The sequence below is a fragment of the Danio rerio genome, chromosome 5 (genome assembly GCF_052040795.2).
Source record: "Danio rerio strain M-AB ecotype USA chromosome 5, GRCz13ab, whole genome shotgun sequence".
In the NCBI taxonomy this organism is placed as follows: Eukaryota; Metazoa; Chordata; class Actinopteri; order Cypriniformes; family Danionidae; genus Danio; species Danio rerio.
In genome coordinates, this window is record NC_141025.1 from 20,727,613 (window position 1) to 20,747,385 (window position 19,773).

Sequence of the window (19,773 nt, forward strand, 5' to 3'; positions counted from 1 at the left end):
ACTGTAATATCAAACAAAATAAAAAAGACTTCCAGCCCTGAATTAATCACTCTTCCTGGAGTGAAAAAAAGCACCAAAATACACTCACTTAAAACAAAATCTGCTGCTTGATCAAACTACTTATTTAAAATTAGATGAAAAAACATATACATTATTTATATATATATATATATATATATATATATATATATATATATATATATATATATATATATATATATATATATATATATATATGTAATGTAAACAACTTGTAATAAGGCAACTTAAAGGAATTGTATGGAACCCAGTGCTGTATAAAATGCTGGGTTGCACACACTCAATTTGTGTTAAGACAACATGAACAAATTAAGTTAGCTGATTTGTTTTCACGAATTTAAGTGGATTGAACGTAAAACAATTAAGTTGTCTTAAAATATCTTTAAGAATTGTGTTTTATTTTAAGTAGTTTGAACAAACATCATTGTTTGAGTGTATTTAATTAAAAAGGGGGCAGGGGACACAATATATACAAGATAAAAATTTCTTACAAAAAAGAAAATAGAGGATGAAATGGTTTCCAAAATGTGTAACTTGGCATTGGTTTTCCTTTCTGAATTTCTGCAAATCAAGAAAGCTCTAATCTGAACTAGTCGCTTTAAATCTTTACAAGAATCACGCCTATTAAGCGCAGTGTGGCACTATTGCTAGTATACTGAGGTGAAAATAGCGCAGTGCTGCAGTCTGGTGTAGAGACACATCTGCTTCTAACATGACCTTTATTACAAAACCAAGCCAAAGGCCAAACCAGAGCAGCATTTTTTTTTCCATCAGGGGTCGGCATTATCACAAAAATAATAACAGTTCAGTTTTTCATTAAAAAGCTGTACTTTATATCACAAGGCACAAATAACACTGAGGTAATCTGACATGATTATTGATTCATATATAATGTTTTTTCATATAATCCATACACATACAAAAAAAAAGCAAAATGTCAGCAGGAATCAACAGAGCTAGCGGCGCTGACACTCATATCCAAGAGCTAATATACTGTCGGATTGTTTTTTCCTAGGTACAAATAATAATTCTTAAAAAACCATATAATATTAAAATTCTTGACACAAGATGGACTGACCTAATTAAAACTGTTCCTGAGTGTGTCCAAATATACATGTAAAACACAATCCTCCCAAAAGAAGCCATCAGGGTATGTTCAAAATTCATGATGTACAGACCTGTTCTCCCAACGGTGCTGAGAAACTCAGCTTTAATAGCACACATAATTGTCTGGCCAGTAAAAAAGTATCAAGGGATTGTTTCCCTTTGAAGTCTTTAGCTTTCAGACTTGAGTCGGTGTCTCCCTGTGAGAGGCTCCATCTCTACGGTGTGATCTCTGGAGCCGCGATTCAGTTCAACCACTCTCGGTACTACAGTGGACCAGCGGTCTGTGGGTGCAGTGGAGAGAAGCGCTTTGTTAGTTGATACTTGAAACATGCAATGTCTGGAATAAAGGTTAAATTTTTTTAAATAATCTGAAAAATGCTATGACATGTATTCCAAATCAAATAGCATTTTGCTAATAAACATCCAGCAACAGTGCTATTACCGGGCAATATTCGCCCATGATTTTGATTTCCAGGGGTGTGTTTTACCTACATGCATTTTTTAAATTATATTTTATATTATATATTTTTTTCATCTTAAAATTATCTTCCTAACTGTATCTCTGCTGTCTTATTTCAAATATTTGACCTTACTGTCTGTCAAAAACTTTAAAAATAGTATAATATATTAACATTTTTCCACCTTTACTTACAATTTCTTTACCAGCATCAGTCCTAATGATATCAAATTTTAAATTAATTTAGAAGAATTTAACCTTTTGAATCATGATATTTTTTATTTATATTAATATTAATTAATTGTAATTAAATGTTTAGTATAAGTATACCTCTCACAAATATTTTCTTTTATTTTCTATAGGATGCTTTATAACATTATATTTGTGTATGTATGTTCAATTAGTCATACCTGAAGCCAAAACTGGTCAAAAATTAGTAGCTCAAAGTTATACGTTAGGGAAAAATAATACATAAAAGTTTTAAAAAAGAGCAAAAATCAAAAGAAACAAATATATATATATACTAAATTTCTTTGAATTTTTGTACTTTGTAATTTTTCTTTGTTGGCAATATTTAGCATGAATTTAAATGTATTAACTGTCTATTTCTAAAGATGTTTAGTGACTAAAATATGATTTCAATAAATAAATTTATTTAATAAATCTGCTTTACTTAAATGCAGCCAAAATATATTACAAATATTCACTAGGAAATGGATAAAATGGATATTTATTTTCAAAATGGGGTGTCCTCATTTATGCTGAACACTGCATATAGTTGGTATTGAGCAGATCTATTTTACTTACGTATAATTGACATTTCTATATGTCTGTTTGTAAGCATTAATTGTTTAATTACATTTTTTAGTCTTAAATAGGTGAGTGATTAGAAACAATTGATTATTTTTGATATATTTGGATTATTTCTTTTCTGTGCAGTCACATATAAAATATGTAATATAAGTTATATATTGAATTTGCCTCTCAACAGTGTTAAAATCTTGCTGGTTCTGTGGGTCTTGTTTATTAAATCTGATGTATAATTTGTATTTTCTATTAGATTCGAGTCAGGTGATTGGCTGGGCCATTCTACAGCTTGACTTTCTTTTGCTGAAAGCTTTTGAGAGTTTCCTTGTCTGTATTTTAAATCATTGTCTTGCTGAAATGTCTTCCCTGGTTTCATCTCCATCATCCTGCTAGTGTAAATGTTGAACTGAAGCAGCTAATATTATTTTATAATGATGAAGAGCAGAGGGTTGCTGAATAACTACTGACCGATTACAGTTCCTTTCTGGACCTTCACTGCGTTTCTGCACCTCCCTTTCTTCATGTGTTCAATACTTTTCTCCTGCGTCATTTCATTTTATTACTCATAACTTAAATTGTAAAGTAATAAGATTTGTTTTCTTTGCTTACATGGATTACTTTGGTTGTTATCAACATCTGGTGAAAAATCCATGTCAAAAGCATCTTTTGAAATATGTTTTCGGAGAAAAATGGTGACTTATTTTCCCGACTGTATATATTATTATAAAATAACATTATTTTTGAATGAAATCATAAAATATATTCTATACACAATTGCAACTTGTTTGTATTTTTTCTCTCCCTCTAAACAATACAATTGACCAAGTGCACGAAAAAATGCAATGTATAATGTATTTTTTTTACTTTTTAATTTTGACTACAAACCAAAAATATACATTTTTTAAAATAATTTGCCCATTAACTAACCTCTTCGAAGGCCCCGTCCACCCTGTGTGTGTTCAGAAAGGTCTTTCTGGCCTGGATCCTCATTGATGATGCCCAGATTTTGATTCCAGTGGGACCACTTCACCTCGTCCACCCTGCAGAAATAAGAATGAAGACTTCAAAGTTTAGACTTATTCATTGAAATAAACAGGCTCTAATTGAAAAAAATATATAATAAATTAATAAACATAAATGTAGCAGATATTTTGTTGCTGTACCTGAAGCACCAGCGTTTGTCTGGCTTTCCATCCAAACCCTTGCCCACAGTGACCATCTCTCCCACACGGAAAGACCGCCGCAGACACACAGGGAAAGAACGCTCAATGTCCAGGATAGTAGTCGCCCACTGAGAACAAAGAAAAGAAAAACTACATGTTGGAGACTAAAGCCATTTACAAAAGGAAAAGTCCTTGTAGAAAAGTTTATGAAAAACTTAGTAGTAAAGATTACTGATTCTCATGTTATTACAACCAGAATTTTTTTTATATCAGAAAGCACACACAAAAGGAGTTTGTTTTCCACAAATAAATATTAAGTATGAATATTTATTTTGTCAAACAGGATACTAAATGCATATGCATATGGGTTTCTTAGTATATTAAAGGTGTTTTCTGTCACTACCTGTTTAGCCTGCATTATTGCATTCAGTGTATGCAGCACAATTAAAAATCGTGATCTCAACACCCATGCAACATAAATGTAAAAAACTATGGTAATTTGCATATATTTATTAATCCCTCGAATCGCTGCATTCAAATCTGTGTATGAAAAACGCAAAAATCAAGATTCAGGCTTTAGTCTTTTGAGTTAGTTATGAAGTTACAAACTGTCAAATAACACAGACGTATTGTGGTAACAGTTTGTAGTTTAGATAAAACAACTGATGTTGATGGTAAAGATTAAAATCACTGTCATATATTGTATATTTAATTTGATGCTCAAAGATGAAAGTTGTAGGCAAAAATTACATAATTTAAAGAAGGCTCTCACAAATTCCAAAGGCAGATACTGATTAGATCAGGGTCTGGTGTTTGGACTTTGAGGGTTTTACGATGTGGTCGCATGTTGATTGGTCAGTTTGAATGTCTCAGTATTTGAACTGGTCACATGATCAAGAATAAGACAAAATAGGTGGTAAACTCTGCTCTGTCTCTTTTTCTTCTCTACGTTTTCCTGAGCTCTGCTCCTCTCCTTCTCTGGAGGTTATCTTCTCTGGCTCTACAGCTCCCAGGCTCTTTGAGGCCTACTTACTCTCTTTGTCTCTCTCTTTCCATCCCTCGTCTCTCTCTTTCTTAGGTAACTTTATTTTAATTTAAGCTGGGTACAATTATTATCACATGTTTTCATCAGTTCATATTTTAGCATTTTATACAGTTGGTAACTAATTTAGTTGTAACCATAGCAAGTTATTGTCATTAAATCATTTCATTATCAAGTATTTGTGAATTACTTTTGATTTAACACTTAATTAATCCATAATGCAATACAATATAATCACATAATATCAACGCTCTCACACATTTTTAGCTATTAATACTGCCCTTATTTCCGTTTTTGGTATAAGACTGCAGAAGAATGGTTTGACTAGAAAGTACAGTTTTTTACCATCAATATTGATAACTTTTTAGTCGCTCGCCAGAACTACAATTCGAACCGCTGTGGTTAAATCCCAGTCTTGTAAGCGTTATCAGCAACAGTAGTAGTAACTGTGAATTTTTCACAGTACTGAATATTTTACAGTTTATTTTTTTCAGCTGATTATTTCTTTATTTTATTCTTAATAAAATTACAGGTTCTAAGTTCAGTTTGTTAAAACCAAAAGTGTCTTGCAGTACTGTTTTTGTATTAAATAGAAAGCAAATTAGATTTGTCTCTTCCCCTATTTGCTGTGACAAAAAAAAACAATGTTATCCAAACCATGTGATTTGTGATCCGTTACACCACTAATAATAAAAGTTAGTTCTTTTATTTCACAGAAGAAACCAATTGACAACAAGAATTTCCATTTTGGGTCATCTGACCACAAGTTTATACTATCTAACATTATTCAGTCTTAATAATACTATGCATACAACTGATTGCACATTACCCCTCAGGCTCTCCTCTCACCTGCAATTTCCAGATCTTCTTGCTTTCTTTGGACACCTGTCCCACCGTCTCCCCCATCAGAGCGATTAACATGTTGAGCAACAGGACGAAGGTGAGGATAATGTAGGTGACCAGCAGAATGAGGAAGACGGCGGGATACTGTGCGCCTTTCAGCATGTTGTCCAGGTCTCCGATGCCTATGGTCAGCTTGAAGAGGTCCAGCAGGAATTCACTGAAGGTGTTTGTGTCTCGACATTCGGGATATGTAGGACAGTTTTCCTTACACGTGTCCTTATCAGGGCAGATGGTCAACAGCGACACTAATGCTGGTGCATAGAACACAGAATGCAAAATAAATCATTATGAATAAACATTTTAGAAGATATTAAACAAGAGTGATGATTCTTATTGGAATACCTGAAGCATAACCAATCATGAAGAGCACGTAGACCAGCAGGAACCGGAACAAATCTTTGATGAGAATCTGAAGATAATAAGCAAATTGATGACACAATGGGTTGAATAATTAGACTGAGAAAATGAGAGGAAGGAAGATCAGCGAGCGCTCTAATTATTCTGAGGGTTTTATGTAATGTAGTTGCCTGCAGTAGTGTACACTTTAAGAGAAATAGTCATTACTGGAATTGCAGCTTTTAGAAACATCAGCATGCAGAACAACGTGTAATTCAAGAGGACAGGATTTACAAATAAAATCCTTACTAATGAAAAAAGAAAATGTTATGGTGTTTGGCCATATTATAATTTATAACTACACGTAAACACTTTCTGGTCTAAACATTTGTATTGATACAGCCTTGGAAAAAAATTAGAGACTACTTGAAAATTCTTAGTTTACATTTTACATTTAGTCATTTAGCAAATGCTTTTGTCCAAAGCAACTTATAACTGAGGAGGTATTCAGCGATTCAACAAAAAGAAGCAATAAGCACAAGAAGTGCTATTTATTTAAAAAAAAAAGGAACTGTTTGTGCTTAGAGAATTAGGTGCTTGAGTAAGGGGGATTGTTTTTTGTTTTTTGTTTTAGTTTTTTATAGAGTGAGAAGAGTGTTTCAAAAGGTGGTTTAATCAAGCCCACTCAACTGTGTGAAGCCTTTTTTTGTGCTGATTTCTCTGGATTTGTTTTATAGTGAGTGTTAAGTGTAAAATGTAATTTTAGTTTTATTCTGTAAATTACTGATGACAAAATTCTAATTAGTTTTGTCCTATAGAATTTCCTTTGCATTAAATAGCTAAAATATGCCATATTTTAGACATTTCTGTATAAACCTTTAGACAACACAATACCAATGTTTACCCTTAGAAAAGTTGAGATATAAACATTGAATGGAATAACCCTGGTTTACCTAGAAAATATTTGCTGTTCATTCAATTTCTGAAAAAAGCAAATGGACTAGGTTACAGTACTTTTATTTGAGATAGTGATAAAATTTGATCAATTCTTTGTGATCTGATGTGATCAGCATAGGCTGTTCCCTGGAGCATACGATCACATCGGTGTGCTTGCAGTGTTTACTTTAGTTCATCATGTCATCAGATGCTAAAAATCAACCCGCTTTGGCACAGATCCATGAGAAAAAGGTGTGCAGCACTTCCGGAGCAGATACATGCTAGAGAATTAAGCACTTTTGCAGACTAGTGCTGTTGTGTTGGCATTTCAGTTACTGCAAACCTGTCCATGCTGCATCATTGGTAAAATAATTCACAATTCAAAATATCACAAATGTGTTAAATGTGTGCTTGTAGTTGTGTAAAATAATGCCTGTTTTTGATATATATATATATATACATATATATATATATATACATATATATATATACATATATATATATATATATATATATATATATATATATATACACACACATATATATATATATATATATATATATATATATATATATATATATACATATATATATATATACATACATATATATATATATATATATATATATATATATATATATATATATATATATATATATATATATAAAGTTATTTCTTTTGTAAACCACCGTAGCTTTCGATTAATTTGTTACCTCAGATTTAGGCTAATTTATCTGGATGCGATTCAAATGTCGCAGGACACAGAACATAGACTCAAGCAACTTTGCTTTGCTTGAAGCTTGGAGCTAAAATATAGCATGATTAAAGTCTCTGTGTGCGGGTAATACAAACTCCACTGTCCACTTAAGATGAGATCTCGAATCACAGAAATTCTGCACGTATGAATGGATAAATCATGTATGAATTGGTCAAGTAGTGTATTTATGCATATAATCACTCACTTTTCTGACAAACGTACTATAAAAGACGTGCAGTAAGCAGATCTAATTTCTAATTTAAATATAGTTGAAGTCAGAATTATGAGCCCCCCTGTTTATGTTTTTCCCCAATTTTTTTAGTTTTTCAACACATTTCTAATCATATTAGTTTTAATAACTCGTCTCTAATAACTGGTTTATCTTTCTCATGATGACAGTAAATAATATGTTACTCAATATTTTTCAAGACACTTCTATACAGCTTAAAGTGACATGTAAAAGCTTAACTACGTTAATTACTTTAACTAGGCAGGTTAATGTAATTATTCAAGTTATTGTATAACAAGGATTTGTTCTGTAGATTATCAAAAAAAATAGCTTAAAGGGGCTCACAAATTTGACCTTAAAATATATATATTTTTTTAAATAAAAACTGCTTTTATTCGAGCTAAAACAAATAAGACTTTCTCCAGATTAAAAAATATTATCAGACATACTGTGAAAATTTCCTTGCTCTGTTAAACATCATTTGGGAAATATTAAAATAATAATAATAATAAAAATCAAAGGGGGGCTAATAATTCTGACTTTAAATGTGTGTCATTCCAAATATTTAAAAATACAGGTTAATGTTTAGATTTTAAAGATAAACACATGTCAAGTTTGCATGCAACATATTTAAAAATTGATCAAAAATGGTTTATATATGAATATGATGACATATAGCCTATATTCATGAGGTCCACGCAACATTTCCAGGTTTTGATGAATAGCTTACTATTTGATAATACTTTAAATTTAAGTACAGCAGTCTTTTTTTTAACTTTCATTTATGCCTAATTTTTTACACTTTTAAAAGCACAATTTAAATGTTGAATTTTTTACCTGCAAGCACAGTACAGTGTTAATGTTCAATCTATTTACAACGTTTACAGTGGCTGACAATAATAAATATTTTTAATAATAAGAAATAATCTGCCTCGTCATCATGGTGGTACTTGGAGAGACAATTTGTTTCTGAGGTGATCTTGATGAAAAGTTTGAGAACCACTGCTTTATAGAATAAAACAAGTATTAAAATAATACCACTTCATTCTCAAGCATACTCAAATAACTAATTAATGCCAAGATTTTTTTTTTTGCCCACTTTAATAAAAGTGTTTTGAAAAGCTAAATAAATTTAGATTTGATGTCTTCTCAAGGCCTCTTACAAATACAGTTGAGGTGAAAGGAAAACATTTCACCAATTACAGTTATTAAATTAAAGGCACAATATTTACGTTTTGTTTTCATTAAAATATCCAAAAACCACTTATATATATTTAGCTGACTTATGCATTGATATTATCCCAAATTTTTTGAAGAGTGTTCCAGAGAAATAAGCAAAAACATGGAGTTAATGAAGACCACAACCCCCATAATTCCACATTAAACGACCTATTTGTTTGTTGTGAATATGTATCCTCTAATGGCATACTGCGCCTTTAAATGCACGTGGTGATCGACCTGTTCATTTAATACCTTTTGGATCATGATGCTGTAAGTTCCAGTGAGTTTAAGGCCTCTGGTAAAATAGAGGGTGTTCATCCAGCCTAGTGTTAAAGCAAACACCATCACAGACACGTAGGCCTCAATGCCTGACAGATACAGCGCTGCGCTCACCAGCACCAACACAGAGTAGATGAAGCTACACAAGAAAACACAAATACCAGTCAACCATATATTGTATGTACAAGTCATGAACATGCTTCAGCTGTTATAGGGGCAAACCCCCCAAAAATCAACTTTTGCTGTTGTATTTAATCTGCTCACCAGAAGATTGAGCAGGTTACAGACACTGAAGAAAACGTATTAAAATAAAATGAATACACATGGCTCCTGATGATACATTGAGGTCTTATTGGTAAAACAACCAGTCTGTTTTAAAAATAAAATGAACATTGCTTTAACACTTTCACCTTTAATTAACAGCCACAAAAAAAATGTTCATTCCTATTGTGTGCTTGTTTTTTTTTTTTTTGGTTTGTTCATCTAAGGCTATGTTCACACTGCAGGCAAACATGGCCTGAATCTGATACTTTTGCCCACATGTGACTCAGATCTGTTTTTGTCTTTTGTCAGCCAAAACCGCATGGAATCTGATATTTTCAATTCCGATATCTGCCACTTTCATATGTGCTATTAAAGCCGATACGATATTTTTCTGTACTTGTTCGTCCTGCAAACATCCTCCACTCCTCAGCAAATACTTTAACAAAAATTAAAGTTGTTCATTTTAAATATTTTTTAAATGACCAACCATTAGCCTGTAACCCCACTTTTGACAGGATACATGTTGTTGATAACAAATATCAATAAAGTGATATTAGCCGCAATAATAAAAAGTGTACACAACTATGCAAAAAAAATCTGATAGGAGAAAAAAATCTGATTTGAGCACTAAGCCTTGCAATGTGAACATAGCCTTAAAGTAGTATTATTAGCCCCTGACTTGCATTAAATGTGACCCGATCCAGCAAAATAAGTCACAGTGACCCTACGTTTTAAAATGATATCCTATTCAACATCATACCTTGAATGGTTTTGAAGATATGCCCCATTTGAATTGTTGTTGTCTGCTCTCTTTTTCCAATTGAAAACCTGAAAATATCTTGAGTAAAGTTTTTTTGCAGATATCCTTCAAAATTCATCGCATTGAAAGGGATAAACGATTTATTTTACAGTTTAATTTCTACATGCAGTTTATATACACAAATGCCATTAAACCGCTCAAATAATTTAAGTATTTATTTCAATATAAATATAATAAAAGGCATTATTACAAAGATTCACTAAATTCAGAAAGGTTTTACTGAGATGCTACATTTTAACAGTGTAAAATGTAACAATGTAACAGTAACACTGATCAGCATTTGTGGACATTTCTGACTGGTTTCATACACTGTTTAACATCATATTTGGAGAGCAGAGAATGGTGCGACTTCCGACTCGTTTTGCCAAATCGGGTCACATATATTCTTTTTTTTATTGCTGTCCTAAAGAAAAAAATACATCTTGAGTGGTCCAAGTGCAATGTAGATCCTGGAACAACATTACAATCAACCAATAAGAATTAAGAGATACGTTTAGTGTTTATGTTAAGCTTAGGCTTACGGTAAGGTTTATGCACTTCTACATGTTTGTTATCACACTATTATTCCCGTCTGATTTTGGGAATAATTTAGTTATGGTTGGGTTTAGGGGTAGGGAATGGGTATGGGTTACATTTTCAAACAAAAATGATGTACCAGGATCAGCAAAGATGCTAATCCAGGATCACATCGTACTTGGCAAAATCATGATGTGCATCCAAGGGTGAGTAAATTAACATTAAATTTTCATCTATTTAAGATCACGCTTAAAATTAATAGCTAAACGCACTGTGGCCTCGGGCTACTTTCTTATTTTGTTAATGTGATGGTTATAAAATATCTGCGAGTTGTCAATGTGCAAGATTCGCTTTTGAAATGTAAGATGGCTCACTGGTTTAGCAATTAATTACAATTACCATAAACATATTGGAGAGCTGCAGTCATCTTTGCGGTTTGTAATGCAAGGAGACTACAGTAACTATTAAAACATGCCAAGAAAGAGGTTCTGGAATTAATTATACAGCTCAATTTAAAAAATGGCCTCAGGCAAAGACATTGTAAAGGAAGACACAAAGAATGGGAGCGAGCATCTTACTAGAGAAGCTGAAAGGATCCATCAACAAATATAGAATTCACCCCGGGGCACTTCTTCAGGAAAAGGTCCTTAATCTAAATCAGAGGAGAAAACCAAGAAATGCCGCTAAAGGTATTCACCGATAAAGAGGATCGATAGAGCAACCAGAAAGAATGCTTGAGTGAATTTGGGTACCACAACATTTGATACAAATACACCCATGTTCTTTCATCAAGGAGAAAGGAAAGTGTGTTTAATTATTGTGCAGAGTAAAGCTTACATTTGTTACAAAGAAAAAGAGTCCAGAACCCACTGTGATGATCTCTCCAGCCAGACGCACCTTGTCTTCTGTGGTATCATAAGCATAAGGGGGCTGTGGAGATAAGAGATGTTGGAATCAACAACAGAGCTGTTCCATTTCCCCTTAACCATCTGCACACAGAAGTGCCCATGAGTTGAAGTAGCTATTCCACTGTATACAGTACACAATCATTTAAAACTGTTTGAGTTTGGCATAATTGTGAAAATGCTTTCTAATACTTGTCTAGGCTGCATTTGTTTGATAAAAACATAATAACATTTAAAGTAACCCTTCTATTTTACCCAGGTGGTGAAAAATAAAGCCAAAACTTTAAGATCGCCCCCTAGTGGTTGGCTGCAGTACAAATCATTAAAAGATCTCTCTGTTTTAAAGAGATTGTTCACACACAAATGAAAATGTATTCACTATTTCTCACTCTCAAGTGGTTTTACTCACTTTCTTTTGTTACACTCAAAAGAAGATGATTTAATGAAAGCTAAAAACCTGTAACCATTGACTTCCACAGTAGGAAAACAATACTATGGCCATCAAATCATCTTCTTTTGAGTTTAGCAGAAGGAATAAAAACATTTTCTGGTGTACTATCCCTTTAATAAATGAGACAAGACTCTGTGTTTGCTATTGGATCTTAGAGATTTTGATTCAATAGCTCCAGTTTATGATGACTGTTGCACAGACTTGCTTCAAATAATCTTAGTGACACAAAAGAATTAATAGCAACTATACCTGGGACATTGTGGCTTCACTTTTTTTTTACAGTGGAAGGAAGAGGAGATTAATGTATTTCTGCATTTATTCACATTTTTTTCCAGTTCATTTTAATACATTTTAAAATTGCATAAAACTTGTGATGCCAAAGCTGAATTTTCTGAGTAACATGGACATATAGAAATACTTTTTATTTGCTCATTTGGTGTTCAAACAAAACCTTTTCCTACAGTCCATCTGGAAAGTATTCATAGTGCTTCACTTTTTCCACAGTTTTTATGTTATAGCCTTATTCCAAAAATGGATTAAATTAATTTATTTCCTTAAAAAAAAACTGAAAAATCACATGTACATAAGTATTCACAGCCTTTGCCGTGAAGCTCTAAATTGAGCTCCGGTACAGTACATTCTGTTTCCACTGATCATTCTTGAGATGTTTCAGCAGCTTAATTGGAGTTCACCTGTGGTAAATTCAGGTAATTGGACATGATTTGAAAAGGCATACACCTGTCATACACCCAGGGTTGACGCTGCATGTCAAAGCACAACCCAAGCATGAAGACAAAGGAATAGCTGTAGACCTCAGAGACAGAATTGTCTTGAAGCACAAGGCTGGGGAAGGTTACAGAAAAATGTCTGCTGCTCTGAAAGTTACAATGAGCACAGTGGTCTCCATCATCAGTAAGTGGAAGATGTTTGGAACCACCAGGACGCTTTCTAGAGCTGGCCAACCATCTAAGCTAAGTGATCGGGGGAGAAGAGCCTTAGTCAGGGAGGTCAGAGCGCCCAGATCTAAATCCTATTGAATATCTCTGGAGAGATCTGAAAATGGCTGTACACCGTCGCTTCCCATCCAACCTGATAGAGCTTGAGAGGTAATGCAAAGAGGAATGAGCAAAAATTCCCAAAGACAGGTGTGCCAAGCTTGTGGCATCATATTCAAAAAAAACTTGAGGCTGTAAACGCTGCCAAAGGTGCATCAACAAAGTACTGAGCAAAGGCTGTGAATACTTATGTACATGTGATTTTATAGTTTTTTTTTTATTTTTAATAAATTTGCAACCATTTCAAAAATAAATAAATAATATTATATATGTATTCACTGTCATTTTAGGCAATAAATGCATACTTGATGAATAAAATGAACTTTAATTGGTTAAAGAAATAAATAAAAAGAATGACCCCAAACTTTTCAGTGGCGTTGTAAAGCTGTCCCAGAAGCAAAATAAAAAGATGGAATACTCATAGAAACAAAATGGGAAAAAATATTTTTTTAACCTACTGTAAGCTAAGGAAATATAATTTATTAAAGTATATTTCTTTTCTTATATTAGAATGGTGAACTGATAAGTCACATAAATATAATCATGAACATTTTTAGAAAGTCCAGTTTGTCCCTTTTTAAATGAGTGAACTGACATTCAAAGGGATTTAAACTGTACTCACTTTTCCCACTGATGGGCGATAGTAGGCCACAAGAGTGAAGATAATCATAGTCACAAGATAGGAAAACACACTGATGTAGAAGGTCACCGCTGCAAATTTCTGCCACTTGGCCCTCAGCAGTTCATTTATTGGTTCCACCGCCAACATCTCATGCCGATTCTGAGGGCAAAACCCATAAAGCAGTGGTTCTCAAACTGTGGTACGCGTACCACTAGTGGTACGCGGGCTTCCTCCTAGTGGTACGCGGAGGAATCGCTGAATAATGAAAGAAACAATTAACACTTTAATGCGTAATATAACATTGATGTGATCAGCATTGGCTGTTTTTTGAAGCGTACGATCACAATGCTGTGCTTAGAGTGTTTATTTTAGTGCATTGTGTCATAAGCTGCTGAAAATCAGTTTCCGAAGTTTAAGAATTGATTCTGAAGCGTGATTTGACTGACATGAAAAGTGGCCAATCACAGTCGACCTTGTCTAGTTGCGTGAAACGTAAGGGCGGGACAAAGGCTCTCTGTGTTGCAGAGACAGAAAAAACAACTTAAAAACAAATGTTTTGTTGGAATGATGCTTTTCACTACAGAGATGTCTAGCAGAGTAATTAAACCGCGGACACGTTTCCTGCGTTTTTGATGATGTTCATACACGTTTCGCTCTCCGACAGCCAGTCGACTCGGCTCTGACCTGTCACTCCTCTAAATACATTCTGAATGGCGGCGCGGGAATGAAGGTATTGCGCAATTACTCATTTCTGCAAATGCGGCGAGTGCTTTATTTAAACACGAGAGCGCATTCATGTACGCAAATCGCCAAAACAGATATGCGAGCTCTTAAATAGGCTTTTTTCAAATGAACCGCAAGTGCTCTCATGATCGCGTGTGTGCTCAGATAGAATACAATCGCGATCTTTCCACTATTAAAGTAGACATTATTTATCTTTGCTCCTTAACTAAATGGGGTCAAAAGTATTCAAAGTTATCAAATATTTAGAAATAGATTGATACATGATCGATGACAATGCTAATGGTTTTCTTATTTGGCTGTGAGTGAAACTTACTTTTAGCAAAGGTGGAACATTTTTTATTTCTTTACGACAAAATAATTATGCTGGAAATGTTTCTGGGTGAGGTATTTGTGTGATTTATACATTTAGCTGTATTCTGATCTGTCCTATAGCATTACAGGTCAAAGCAATCCGTTGTTACTTATCAAAATTAACAATAAGGCTCTTAAAGCACTGCTTTGATAAATGTAGTGTCGTCTCGTTATATTTCAAATACCTCAAGTAAAATAAAGTCTTTTGTTTTATTTTTTACTGACAGTGTACTTGTATTTTTTTACGTTTCTATTACGTTTTTACGTTACTATTATTTAGATCAAGTGTAAAATAAAATCTACATGATGTACAGCTATTTCAGAAACAAATTTGCCATATTGTAAAGAAAATAGTGTAAAATATGTAAATAAAAGGCTAAATTTAAATCTTTTTACCATATACTTTAATTTAACCTTTCAAAGCTTAAAAATATATATTTTTAAAAATGGGCAAAAAGTGTCTCTATGGCCTTAAAGATTATTTGGTAGTTTTACCAGTGCTATTGAAAAAGATTAATTGTCATGAAAGGAAAAATTGACTATACTTCCTTTGTTAGTGCAAATTATACATGTAGCTTTGGGATGTAAGCAATCAAACCATTAAATTAGGTTTACACTTAAAAAAAAAAGTGATTTCATAATGAAAATCAGATTTTTTTTCAAAAGTAACCAACTAGTACTTTTTAAAAGAGTAATTTGTACTTTTACCTAATATTAGTATTATTTACTAAAATTTGTGTTATTTTAGCAGTAATAGTATTTTTACTTGAGTACAAAAAAGATTTCACAAGCACTTAGTGCAGGTTTATTATATTATTAATATATGATTAATAAATATTATTATTAATGGTTTTTATTTGTATCTATTCCTATGCAATGTTTTATGGGTTTCTGAGAATACATTTCAGGTCTTCAATACATAGCATGTCAGTCTTGAGAAAAAAAAATAGATGCTGGAATTGATTTTCATTAGGCTGTGCCTGTATGAACCCTGTCATGTACATTTAACATTTATTTCAAGTTTGTCTGAAAGTGTAGGAATATGACATATAGCCTATATTTATAAGGTCCAAGCAGCATTTCCAGCTTTTGATGAATAGGCTACTATGAATACTTTAGATTTAAGTACAGCAGTTTTCTTTTTACTTTTTAAGAACAGCGCCATTTTTTAATGAACTTTTAAAAGCACATTTTAACTAAAACTTTTTTTATCTGCAAGCACAGATAATGTTCAGACTATTTCAAATGTTTAAAGTGACTGACAATAATACATATTCTTACTAATAGGAAGTAATCTGCATCGTTTTAAAACTGTGCACACCTGTAGCTGCTTAATTAGGCTTACGACGCTATTTTTTAATACTGGTTAAAAAATAGCGTTGTAAGGTGGTACTTGGAGAGACGATTTTTTTCTAAGGTGGTACTTGGTGTAAAAAGTTTGAGAACCACTGCCATAAAGCATACAGAAAGATGTACACTAAAGCAATCACCATGAAGCATTAATACCATGCATTATACCATTTCATAAATGATCTAATGGATAAATTGCTCATGGCTATTTACAATTAGTCACATATGTAAGGCCTCTAAACTTATATGATATCAATACAATATATGGAGCGGCCTACAGTAAACACTCCATCTTCCTGACTTTATTTTCATTTTCCTCGCTCACCTCAATCTTGCTGTTGTAGACGAGTATCTCCAGAACAGACACTTCCTCTCCGCAGGTGTCCAGGGAGGACAGATCATACAGATTGGAGTACACTGGTCCATAAGCCCAGTCTTTAAATTTCCGTGAGAGGTGTCGAGCTTCCTCATCTTTTATCTCTCTCCGAATGATGTGCTGAAACACCTGTGGAGGAAAAACGTTTTATTTTGATATGCTTTTTAAGTTCCTAAATCCCATATGAAGTGGTATCCTACCCCAATTTTGCCCAGTTTGGCGGCCATCATGAGAGGGGACATGCCGTCGTTGTTGAGTATATTCTCCAGGTTGCAATCCGGGTAGAGTTTGGCACATTTAATGAGCAGCAAGTCAAACATCTTAGTGACAAAACGTGTGTTGTCCCGAGTGTTGTCAGCAATGTGGACCAAAGCATGCAGGACTGTGTTTCCCCTTGAGTCCTGCCTCCTCAGATCCGCCTTCTTGTGTCCATTCTCTGTCAGGTAATGCACCATGTCTGGTTGGTTGGTACAAGCTGCGAGTGAGAGGGGCAGTTCACCTGAACAATAAGAAGAAAAAGAAAAAACCTTTTCCATGTTATTTCTTCTATATTGTATTTGGAAACATTTTTTAAATATACTAGCATATAAAAGTCATACATTTATTCTTCTTTTGGATTTTGTTACAAAAGATTTATATTTGAAATAATTGTTGTTCTTTTAAACAAAACAGCATATTGATACATTATTTCTGAATGGATTGTGTGACACTGAAGACTGAAGTAATGGCTGTCAAAAATTCAGCTTTTCATATCACATGAAAATATAGTATTCATTTTTAAAAACAGTTATTTATTGTAAAAACACTTCACAATATCAATCATTTTTGTTGCATTTTTTTATATCAAATACTTTGCTTTGTTGAGTATAAGACATTAAAAACTCTTTGTAATCCAAAACTTTTAATTGGTGCAGCACTTAGCAGATAATGTAACTTTATCCAATACATGATTTTATTACTGACTGATTTCCCTGAAATACCAGAAAGAATCATTTAGACCGGAATTGTGGTTCATGCTGATTTAGCTGTCAATCATCATGTTCAAAATTTCATTCTCAGGAATCATCTAACAAACTTTTTCATGTACGATTTACTAAAATAGCTTCTAAAACTAATTTTATAGGGGTTTAATGCAAGCAACACATCTTAGCCTCAGCCAGTTCATCATATTCGGGGCAAAATGGGGTCCTCCAATACTAGATCACAACTTTGAAGTCTTCGAAGATCAAAGTTCATCCAAAATACACAATTTGGTTAGCATAAGCCTCATTTCGTTTGAGAACTTCAGAACACAAATTATAATACTTTAACACAAGCCTGTTCAGAGCAAATCCGAGAGCAGCGTGTGAGCATCACGTGTTTTTTCGGCATCCATGTAAACAGATTTATTTTGGCCCGAACTACAAAACCAAATTTAAAACAATTTTAGTATTAGTTTTGCTTAAGTTGCACATGAATTTGATAATGTAGAAACATCATTTTAACTGTATTATATAATTATTATAACAATAGGCTTACATCATTCTGACAATCAAAAACAAAAAGACATGATATCACAGGCGATTCTCTCTCTCTCTCTCTCTCTCTCTCTCTCTCTCTCTATATATATATATATATATATATATATTTTTTTTTTTTTTTATACAACAGTTCTATCTGGTTCTCGACTCTGATTGGCTGATAGCCGTGGTTTATTTAGTAATATCAACACTCGTACAGTCTTTTTACCCTTTGTGCATTACTCCGCCCACATACCGCCAGCAAAAAGTAGACAGTACAGATCTTAAGTTTAAAAGATGCTTGCTCAGTTGTTTAACTATCAGCTTATGATTTGAATCCAACGCGGAAGAAGTAGTTCCTCATACAAAAGGGTTTTTGAGACTCTCCATGTTAGATTTTGTTTTTATATACACAATTATGCCGTCAAACTGCTGTATAAATGCAATATCACACTCGTAGCAGTGGTATATGGCTGTATATCGGCACTGGTGGGGGCAATGCCGATATACAGCCATATCGCACTGCTACTCGTGTGATATTGCTCATACATATATATATATATATATATATATATATATATATATATATATATATATATATATATATATGTGTGTGTGTGTGTGTGTGTGTGTGTGTGTATACAGATGGATGGATGGATGGATGGATGGATGGATGGATGGATGGATGGATGGATGGATGGATGGATGGATGGATGGAATGACAAAAAAACAAAAGTTGGATGGAAAGATGGAGAGATGACAGACAGACAGACAGACAGACAGACAGACAGACAGACAGACAGACAGACAGACAGACAGACAGACAGACAGACAGACAGACAGACAGACAGACAGACAGACAGACAGACAGACAGACAGACAGACAGACAGACAGACAGACAGACAGATAGATAGATAGATAGATAGATAGATAGATAGATAGATAGATAGATAGATAGATAGATAGATAGATAGATAGATGTGCAACACAAAAACACTGTATTGCCTCTAGTAAATGTGCACCCGGACCTGACGTGGCAGAAGAAAGGACATTGGTGAAAAGTAGTTTTAACCGTGGTTGTTTGGCAAAAATAGTGTTCCTGGAGCTTCGTATGATTACAGCTGAACCACTGAAATGTTTTGAAAATGTTTTTGGTTCCTATTCTTAGACTCTGAACATGTCACGACCCTTTGCTGTCAATGGAGATTTCTTCTAAAATATCTTAATTTGTGTTCTAAAGATGACCAAAGGTTTCAGGAGATAGGAATGACATGAGGGTGAATAATTAATAAAAGAATCCACCAAGCAGGATGTGAGAGGCTAGATGGAGACCAGCATCCAAAAACCCCAAAGTCTATGACGTCTCCTTTAAGACCTCTGCCCAGCTATTAGACTCCAATTTCCAGATGTTCCTTTTATCTATCTTTCTATTTTACTTCACGGCACAATGAAGAAATACAATTAGCCACTAAAAGTCAATCAGTCCTTCGCAGGCCTCACATTACAAATGTGCTTTGATCTAAATGTCAGCATTGCTATCCA

The 19,773-nt window shown here is 33.5% G+C and overlaps 1 protein-coding gene across 3 annotated transcripts in view; it reads right to left on the bottom strand.

The window, feature by feature from the left end:
- Positions 1–463: 463 nt before the first annotated feature.
- The window catches only part of trpv4 (transient receptor potential cation channel, subfamily V, member 4), a 55,395-nt gene continuing 36,085 nt past the window's right edge, over positions 464–19,773 (bottom strand). For 2 of the 3 annotated variants that reach the window (XM_087252081.1, XM_087252080.1), the window contains exons 7-17: positions 16,932–17,230; positions 16,681–16,860; positions 13,911–14,069; positions 11,715–11,807; positions 11,456–11,529; positions 9,251–9,416; positions 5,861–5,927; positions 5,465–5,769; positions 3,574–3,701; positions 3,338–3,450; positions 464–1,427 (exon numbers count right to left, since the gene is read on the bottom strand). In XM_087252081.1, coding sequence (XP_087108207.1) covers positions 1,315–1,427; positions 3,338–3,450; positions 3,574–3,701; positions 5,465–5,769; positions 5,861–5,927; positions 9,251–9,416; positions 11,456–11,529; positions 11,715–11,807; positions 13,911–14,069; positions 16,681–16,860; positions 16,932–17,230 — 1,697 coding nt within the window. In that variant the 3' untranslated portion in view covers positions 464–1,314. 3 annotated transcript variants of the gene reach the window in all.